Here is a 10320-nt window from a genome sequence, read left to right as displayed (position 1 = left end):
TCTGAAATTTTGACGGTTGGAGTGTCTTTTGTGAAATCGAGCTGAAGTCCTGAAAATGAAGCGTTGTCTGAGTTAGGGTTGTTGTATGGACTGTTTCCACAGAATTACAGATGCTAGAGATATGCCAGGGTTGTGGTTTAACAAACCAGGAAGCTTTATGCTGTGGGCTAACCCGTAGCAGAACAGGATGTTTCCCGTTCTTCCCCCACTGTCAAAGAAATATTGTATTTTGTGTGTGTGTGTGTGTGTGCGTGTGTGTGTAGGTGTGTACACAGGTCTTCAGTTACATAATTATTCTTGTGAGTGTGTGAGTAGGCATACCTGTGTATAAGTGCATTTTATATGTCCACCTGTGCTAATTTGTCTGTGTGAAATTGGTTTGTGTGTGTGTGTGTGTGTGTGTGTGTGTGTGTGTGTAATTCAGGTATGATGCAGAGACTGGTTCTGAAAGAGATCCCTGCATGAACCCAACCGCTGGTAGCTTCTCTGGTAACCCTAGACCACAGGTAGCTTGGACATCTAACCCTTCTCCTGACTAGAGGTCACTGGTTCACTTCGTAGGACAGCTTACCAGTAATGCCAGTCACTTCAGATCAAGCCTAATAGTAACCATAACACAGCTACACTATCCAGTGACTATGAACTGGTCTGTTCACACTATAACCCACACCAACTACCCAAGCCTTTCTTAGATTCACATGGACACAAAGAGCTCTCTACTACTGCTACTCTACTGGTCAAGCTTGTGACAATGATGTTGAGAAAGGGTGAGGCTCTATGTTGGTCTTTAACACAACAAAAGTTGATCTTAAAGTGGTTTATTTCGTTCAGCTTTTTATTCAGCATTTCTCTCATTCCTCCCCCTCCTTTCTCTCTACCTCCCTCCCTTTCTCTCTCCCTCCCTCCCTCCTGGCCCCTTCTCTCTTTCTCCCTCCCTCCCTTCCTCCCTCTATCTCTCTCTCTCTCTCATTCTCTCTTACTCTCTTCCTCCCTCCCTCCCTCTCTCTCCCTGACCACAGTGGCACTTCCCTGGCACGGCCTCCCTGCCATTTACAGCACCATCCCGAGTGCCCACTTCCAGTAGGGTGGCTAAAGCTATGGGGTGAGCCGCTCAGTGGGCACACTCGTCCAGGCTGCCATCTGCATCCACCAGAAAAGGCTAACCCTAAATGGTATGAAACACTGTGTGTATAGACTGTATCCATCTACTTATGAGAAATGGGAATATTGCTTTCTCTTCTTATTAGATTTTACTTGTTCATGCCTCTTATTATTTCTAATAATGGCCACAGTCTGGAAATTCAAAGGAACTTTATGACTTGAATCCTGACTGGTCATAACAAAGGATTGGTCTCCACAATTTAACTTAAACAATTTACAAATTAACTAAGAGACATTTCTCAATTCAAATTCTAAAGTTTAAGGTCCTCTTTCAAACACCCGTTTTGACCACAAGCATTTATATTCTCTTGGGATTAAATATCTGAGCGGCAAAATAGATCCGTCAAGACGAATGACCAAAGGCTCAGTCTGCGTTGGACTAGATGCACGTGGAGCTCTCTTATAGAGACAGGCTGGAACTTTGGTAAGTCTGTGGAGCCTGCTAAGGCCCGAGGAGTGTATTCCAGAACATTTCTGACTTAACACAGTGCAAATGGGTTTAAGACCTTCAGCTCAACTCAAAAGCCTTATATTAATTAAGTAAAGGATAATGTATTGTCCGTAGGTCATTATCCAAAAATAAATCCCGACGGGGCGAACAGCACCCCGACTATCAGAGGAGAAAACGATAGAAGACATTCCTCCAACATACCTCTTTTTAATGATTTAGTTGCCGTTTCATGGTTCCCGTTTAGAAATAAATAGTTCTTCAAGCAAATAGAACTTAGAAGTTTCAGATGTTGCGTAGAAACCCATTACTTGCTGACTAAAAATGAAAATGAACTGAACTGAACTGAACTGAACTATGAACGAGTTCAGAATTGAAATGGTGAACTATGAACGTGAACGATTCATATTTATTTGTATGAACTGAACTTTGAACGAGTTCATGTTAGGTGTGAACGTGCACAACACTGATAGAGAGTATATACACCACACTAACATTACATTCCAGATCAAATTTGACCGAGATTTCAGAAAGTAAAAAAATCAACTCTTGGTAAAACTAAATAAATAATACAAGGACTGAATTACCCGTACTGGGCCTACAGAACCATTCATTAATCGAATATTACGATATTTTGAGTATATCAACACTTGAAGCAAATATCAGGCTGTAGAAATATCTAAATGTTGAAATACAACAGGGATGGGTAAATTCTTGTACTTTATTGTTCCAGTGAAGCCATGATGATGGTCAGGTAATTCAAACTGAATGATTTATTCAAGAAGCCTCACACATATCTGACAGTAGATGGTTCTCTCATGGTTTCACACTGGACATGACGGGCAGCTGTGCAAGGCCAGACAACAGTACCATACACCGTACACCAAGGAATATCATTCAGGAAGTGAAAGAGGACACAAATAATGTCAGGAAGTGCTGAGGACACAAAGAGCTGTCATTGGCTGTCCTGGTTGAAGACCACTCCCACCTGTCTTCTGGCCTCGTCCATGATCTCTGTGAGCAGGGCGGAATCAGCCAGAGGCATCCTGGAGCTCTCCTTCAACCCTTAGAGAAAGGACACAGCAAAGACGTGAGTCACACCAGTCACAAAGGTCATTAATAACTTAAAGGTGTGGGAGCTTAAACCCTCCATATTGGCAAGTAATGTCAAAATATAGTTCCCCACAACTAATAATGTTTCATTAAGGAATTTATTATGAAGTAACAAGAAACAGAAGGAAGAAATTAAGAAATGTATAACTGAAAACTGAGATGGAACCTTGATTACTAACAGAGCTCTTCCAACATACCATCTTGATCCTTATTTTGTTGTAACAAAAAATATATTAAAGAATTTCTGTAGTTCGGTAGAGGTTTAGTAGCATGTCAAAATCGTCTTACACCTTTACAGTTCCCCTTCTGTGCTCTGTGCTTTTGTGGGAGAGGAGGCAGGGGAGAGAGGCTATTTTAAGCTTGGACTGAGATGAAAATTGAAGTGTGCCTCATACTGTGCGAAATTGCCCGTGCTCCAAAACTAGCACCCTTGACGCCTGCACTCTTGAACATGTAAGCTTGTTTGTGATCAGGAGCCTGGAGACAGGCGCGCACTCGACCAATGACAGAGGAGTGGAGTCATATTTACATTTCCCTTTTTTGTTTCCCTGTTTCATGTGCAGTACGACCCACTGTTGATGGCACTGAACAATACTGCATATTAACACAATGGAGCCAAGCCATCAGTGCTCTTTGTGCTACTTGCACATGAACTTATGATACTGGTGTGGGCTGACATGTGAACCAAGGGGGAAGCAGATGAATGTCTGAAACACGCTTGATGGTTGCCTCAAAGAAAACCTCCATGGTTGAATCCATGGGAGCAGAATAAGCTGAAGTGAGCAGATCTTTATTGACCTTCTTTACACCTTGCGTCACCTCTGCCTGTGCCCTGAGCCTGTTTGCCGACCTAGACAGAATGTGCACATTTTTATATTTCCATGCTCCTCTGATTCAGCTAAAGAAGCTGCCAGGCAACGCCTCCTAAACGTGCCTGTGTGGTGTCGAGCTCTGTAAGGTGCTTTTAATAAAAGTGTATGCTGTGAGTGTGTGCTATGAGTGTGTGTCACTCTGTGTGCTGTGTGCTGTGAGTGTGTGTCACTCTGTGTTCTGTGTTCTGTGTGTGTGTGTGTCACTTTCTGTGCTGTGTTCTGTGAGCGGACACTGGCACACCTCTCATGATTGACCTACAGAAGCTCCCAGGCCTCCCAAATGTGACTGTGTGACGTGAAGTCACCCACAGCACAACACAGCACGGCGCGGCATGGCACGGCACGGCACAGAACCGCACCGCACAGCACCACACAGCACAGCACAGCACAGAACCTCACCGCACCGCACCGCACAGCACAGCACAGCACACCAAAACACAGCACACCAGAACACAGCACCGCACAGCACAGCACAGCACAGCACAGCACAGCACAGCACAGAATAAGCACAGTACAGCACAGCACAGCACAGAATAAGCACAGCACACCAGAACACAGCACAGCACAGCACAGCACACCAGAACACAGCACAGCACAGCACACCAGAACACAGCACAGCACAGCATGTGGCGTACCTTTGAGCAGACACTGGCGCACCTCCTCGGCCTCGTAGCGCAGGCCGGTGCTGTTGGTGAAGTTCATGGCCATGCAGGGCTCAGGCAGCGGGTACTCCGTCTCCTTGCCGTTCACCACCAGAGATGAAGGGCACCACATGGGAGAGGGGATCTAGAGCAGGGAGAAATACTCAGACAAATACACAGTACAACGCTAAACAATATAATATAATATAATATAAACGCACATGGAAGAAAATCAACACGACCCAGCAAAAGGTGTTTGGTTTAGATTTGGCTTAATGAATACTAGGGGATTAAAGAGGTTTGAACATAACCTATGACATAACTTCAAATGGTAAGACATAATTTAGATATGAATAACAAGTTAAGATATTAATTTAGGTATGTATAAGTTGTTTTAGTTGACTACTTCTCAGCCACTTCTCTAGCATGCAACAGTAACCTGTTTCTTCTAATCCTGTTTGAGTGTAAACCCTCAGAGTGTTACTCAGAGAGATACTTTAGTGTGTGTGTGTGTGTGTGTGTGTGTGTGTAAACCCTCAGAGTGTGAGATACTTTAGTGTGTGTGTGTGTGTGTGTGTGTGTGTGTGTGTGTGTGTAAACCCTCAGAGTGTGAGATCCTTTAGTCTTACCCTGATGGTGCCCTTGGTGCCACTGATGGTGGCATCGTTGGGCAGGGGCACACCGATGGAGAACCCGCACAGGCCAATGCGGTTCCTGGAGAACTTCAGCACAACAATCATGATCTCATCCACCCCTAGAGAACAGAGTGAAGGTTCATTAGTAATGACTTTATTCAGGACCGTCATAAATGCAGGACTACCACACTCAACATTGCTTCAAATGGGTACTTTGGAAACGCATTTGCATTCTAAATGAAGGGAACTTCAGCTTTAAGGACAGATGTCTTTCTGTTTCTGTTTATTGTTTGTTTGTTTGTTTATCTCTTACCATGGGACTGTTTGGAGCAGCTCTATTTGATGAACAGTATAATCAGTCAAGTCAAGTGTACTTTATTGTCAAAAATCTATGTAACAGGGTTAGCACAGAAGTTTGAAATTGCGTTTGACCAGTCTCCAATGTGCAGTTTAAAACATTTAAATAAGACATTGACAAAATCTCTCTCTCTCACACACACACACACACACACACAAACATTTAAATAAGACATTGACAATAATCTCTCTCTCACACACACTCTCATAAACATTTCACATTAACGGAGGGCTGCCGGAGCCTTCCCATTATACTCTTTTATATCTAATGTGTTCGGACATAAAAGGCAAGACTGATTTGATGTCTCCAGTCCCCCTTTCAGACGCATTATGTGGACAAAGAGGAGGGGAGAGAAATAACCCAGCGCTCATCACGCCATGAAAACAGCTCTGTTTCCTCTGGTGGTAGCAGGCGGATGATTAACCCACATTCAGCTATTTTCTGCTGGCAAATCACACAATTGCACATGGCAGGTTAATAGAAAACAAGGTGTTAGGTGGGAGGCAAACGTTGACTTGAAGGTCACAGTTAATAGGATTTAAGTGTTGGATTCGCTGCAGACGGGTGAGTCAGCAAACATGTACAGAAAGCCGACACACTCACACACACACACACACACACACATGCGCACACACACACAAACACGTACACACACACGCACGCACGCACACACACACACAGACACACGCACACGCACACACAGACACACATGCGCACACACACACATGTGCGCATACACACACGGACACACAGACACACACGCACGCGCACACACATGCGCACACACGCACACACACACGTACACATCCCCGTTCCTGGTTGAACAGCCCTGTCTGTTAGCGCTACACTATGCAATGCTACCAGGGAAGCTTCACATACACACCATGCCTCTACAGACACACACACACATACACAAACACACACTTCCGTCAAACACTACGCTACCAGAGAAATTAAGAGCAGGCACACGTGTGTCCAATCCAGTCCAGCCCTGACCAACCTCCCTCTCCCCATTGGAACAGACATTTGTAAAGGAACACCAAGAACACACACACATATATGCAGTATGTACACGTGTAGATGCACAGACAACATCATTCAGGTATATTGATAGAATTATTGGGTTTGGCTGACACATGCCAACTTCCTTCAAGAGCAAGGATCAATACGGTATTTCATGCATTCAGGGGAAATTGAAATTAATTCAGATATATTTTTTTAGGAATTTGAAGGACTTTGAGTATTATAATTTGTCAGGTGAGAGAATACGAGCCCAAAATTTTGAAACGCCCTCCAAAGCGCCCCTTTCCCCATCCTCACCTGACTCCAGACACTGAAGCGCCCCTTACCCCAGCCTCACCTGACTCCAGACACTGAAGCGCCTCACCTGGCTCCAGACGCTGAAGCGCACCTCTCCCCAGCCTCACCTGACTCCAGACGCTGAAGCGCCCCTTTCCCCAGCCTCACCTGACTCCAGACACTGAAGCGCCCCTTTCCCCAGCCTCACCTGACTCCAGACACTGAAGCGCCCCTTTCCCCAGCCTCACCTGACTCCAGACACTGAAGCGCCCCTCTCCCCTGCCTCACCTGACTCCAGACGGTGCCCCGTGGCGTGGATGGACTCCGGCCTCTCCCCCTGGAAGACCATGAGCACGAACTGCAGGCAGTACACGCCGATGTCCAGCAGGGCTCCACCCCCGAGCTCCTTCTCCACGGAGCGCGGGATGTGCAGCTGCGGGGAGCCGAAGTAGGCCTTGACCACCTTCACCTCCCCCAGTGCCTCCTCGCTCAGCAGCCGGCTCACCTCCCTCTGCACCGGGAAGCAGCGCGACCAGATGCCCTGGCACAGGAGACAAGGTGGTGTTGTTTTGGTGTTATTCTGGTGTTGTTTTGGTGTTATTCTGGTGTTATTCTGGTGTTATTCTGGTGTTGTTTTGGTGTTATTCTGGTGTTGTTTTGGTGTTATTCTGGTGTTGTTTTGGTGTTACTCTTGTGTTGTTTTGGTGTTATTCTGGTGTTGTTTTGGTGTTACTCTTGTGTTGTTCATGTAATGTTTTATTTCAATTCTGGTAATGTTTTAAAGGCACAGGAAGGCCATAAATCAGAGGGGTTATCAGCTGTTGGATGTGCTTAGAGCATAAGGACAGGTAACCGTCTCTGTCTCTTCATCCTGAAGCTTTGCTCTCTGCTCTCTGCTCTCTGGCTGTCTCTGAGTCTGCTAAGCTAAGCCATCTCTATTTCTGTTCTGTTCATCAGCCTTCTTTTCTGTATGTTCATCTACCTTTCCCTCTTTTTCTCTCTATCCATCTATTCCCCTCTTTTCCTCTCTATCCATCTATCCCCCTCTTTTCCTCTCTATCCATCTATTTCTCTCTTTTCTCTCTATCCATATTTCCCTACGATGAGGATACAGAGGTTGCCTTTGAAACAGGCCGAACTGGATCTGGTGTTGGTTTCATAGTTCGAGTAGAGAGTAGGGAAGCACATTGTCAAAGGTCAAATGCCACAGTAGCAATATAATGGCATACTGAGCTTCAGCCCGAGCTACTATTCTCTCCCTCTGTCTCCGTAGGCAACAACACCCGTGGGATTATCCCTTACCTACCCCACTCCCACGAGTGCTATATTGCTTTTATAAAACAATTCTACAGTCAACAAATTAACATTTCAACACAAAGTTATTGATTAAAAATGGTTTATTTCGCCATTGTTTCTCCGCAACAAAAAATAGTTCCATTGTCAACGTCTTGGTTTGGAATTTTAAAAACTTTGAATTAACGGTTATCATCAATGCGAATGTTTCATCGCGGAGTGATTTATTTTTAGCTGTGAAAAGACCCGTAACTGAAGACATTGGTTTCATAGTTCGAGTAGAGAGTAGGGAAGCACATTGTCAAAGGTCAAATGCCACAGTAGCAATATAATGGCATACTGAGCTTCAGCCTGAGCTACTATTCTCTCCCTCTGTCTCCGTCAGAACAATTCAGTTCCATTCCAATAGGCTTTACTGGCATCTGAAAAGGACCAATTTATTGCCTAGATATTCGAAAGACACATGAAAAATTCTATCCATTTCTCTCTCTTAATCTCGATCTCTTTCTCTCAATCTCTTTCTCTCTCTCTCTCTCCCTCTCTCTGTGTGTGTGTCTCACTTTCACTCTCCTTGAATTCAGTTCCTTTCAAATCTGCTTTATTGGCTTCTCAAAAGGCGCACTGTAGCGTCACTGCCCTTTGCGAGACACATGAGAGTGTCTCCCAGCCGTTAGTACCTCCATGAGAAAGACGTTGTTCCTCCTAGCGGCGTCGATCAGCTGCGTGACCTCTCCGGAGTTCATGGCGAAGGGCTTCTCGCACAGGACGTTCTTCCCCGCGTTCAGGAACAGCAGCCCAACGTGCAGATGCTGTGTGTGCAGAACTCCCAGATACACCATGTCTGGAGGCACACAGGGAAACACACACACATTAAAACACACAAATACACACACACACAAATACACACACACACACACACAAATACACACTAACAAATACACACACAAACATACAAACACACACACACACACACAAATATACACACTAACAAAAAAACACACACACACACAAATACACACACTCACACTCGCACACACAAATATACACACTAACAAAAACACACACACACAAATACACAGCCACACACACAGCCATACAGCACGTGCACAGATATAGATACACAAGCATATACTGTAAATCTTTCAAGCCCAAGCATACACAAAGCCACGTGTTGTGTGTGCATCCTCTTAGGCGTACTCAATACCGACTGAAAACAAGACCACATCATTCAGACACGAGACCCCAAGCAGAGTTCCCAGCAGCCCCTATGGTCACACACACACACACACACACACACACACACACACACACACGCAGCCCCTATAGGCACTGGCATGTTATCTTAGTCAGTCCAGCTTTGTCAATGCTGAGATGCAACTCACCGATGTTAGGGTCTTTGGCCAGCTCTTCATAGCTCCCGTAAGCCAGGGGGATGCTGTGCTTTTTGGCAAAGTCCTGTGCTCGCTCCAGGCTTCTTGCTGCTACTGCCACAACCTGGATGGGGGACGAAACACACACGCACATGCACACACACACACACACAAACACAGATATACAAATATTACATAATTTAGACTACCACAAATACATGTACATGCGTCAGTGGTCTTGGAGTGCATACACATCTCTTTCACACACACACACTGACACAAAGTGAAAAAAAAACAGGCATTGACAATTAGACATAACACAGGTAAACACACACACACACACACACACACACACACACAAACAGGCAAACACAAGCAGGTTCAGCTCTGGGCTCGGCTATTCCTGGCTGCCGTGGAGAGCAGCGCAGCTGAGTCTCGCCCACCTGGTGGTCCTCAGCAGGAAGAGTCTTCATCGCCACGTTCCAGTCATGGCTGATCTTGCCCGCGCCGCACACACCCCACCGGGTAGCCATATCGGACGAGTGTGTGTGTGTGTGTGTGTGTGTGTGTGTGTGTGTGTGTGTGTGTGCGTGTGTGTGCGCGGAGGAGTGAAGGTGAGGTGAGGCTGCCTGGGAAGGAGAATGAGCTCAGTGCCGGGGTTCACCTGGCTGACGACCAAACCACGCTATCACAACACACGGCTGTCTGGCACAGGGTCCTACTGTGTCCTCACACCTGGTTATAAAGACACAGAGGAGGGAGGTGGGGGAGAGGAGCTGGGGGTGGAGGAAAGGAGAGGGAAAGGAGCTGGGGGTGGAGGAGAGGAGAGGGAGAGGAGAGGAGAGGGAGAGGAGAGGAGAGGAGAGGAGAGGAGAGGAGAGGTAGAGGGAGGTGGGGAAAGGAGCTGGGGTGGAGGAGAGGAGAGGGAGAGGAGCTGGGGGTGGAGGAGAGGGAGAGGAGCTGGGGGTGGAGGAGAGGAGAGGGAGAGGGAGGTGGGGAGAGGAGCTGGGGGTGGAGGAGAGGAGAGGAGAGGGAGAGGAGCTGGGGTGGGAGGAGAGGGAGGTGGGGAGAGGAGCTGGGGGTGGAGGAGAGGAGAGGGAGAGGAGCTGGGGGTGAAGGAGAGGAGAGGG

The 10320-nt window shown here is 46.5% G+C and overlaps 1 protein-coding gene across 1 annotated transcript; it reads right to left on the bottom strand.

The window, feature by feature from the left end:
- Positions 1-2564: 2564 nt before the first annotated feature.
- LOC308368749 (trans-1,2-dihydrobenzene-1,2-diol dehydrogenase-like) lies at positions 2565-9723 on the bottom strand (the record flags this gene model as incomplete). The annotated part of the gene is made up of 7 exons (XM_080843003.1): positions 2565-2674; positions 4230-4380; positions 4865-4989; positions 6816-7068; positions 8498-8661; positions 9203-9314; positions 9634-9723. The coding sequence occupies 7 exons, from the start codon at positions 9721-9723 to the stop codon at positions 2565-2567; spliced, it is 1005 nt and encodes a 334-aa protein (XP_080699129.1).
- Positions 9724-10320: the final 597 nt, after the last annotated feature.

This window comes from Sprattus sprattus (assembly GCF_963457725.1).
Source record: "Sprattus sprattus genome assembly, chromosome: 8".
In the NCBI taxonomy this organism is placed as follows: Eukaryota; Metazoa; Chordata; class Actinopteri; order Clupeiformes; family Clupeidae; genus Sprattus; species Sprattus sprattus.
This window is presented reverse-complemented; position numbering and strand designations above follow the sequence as displayed.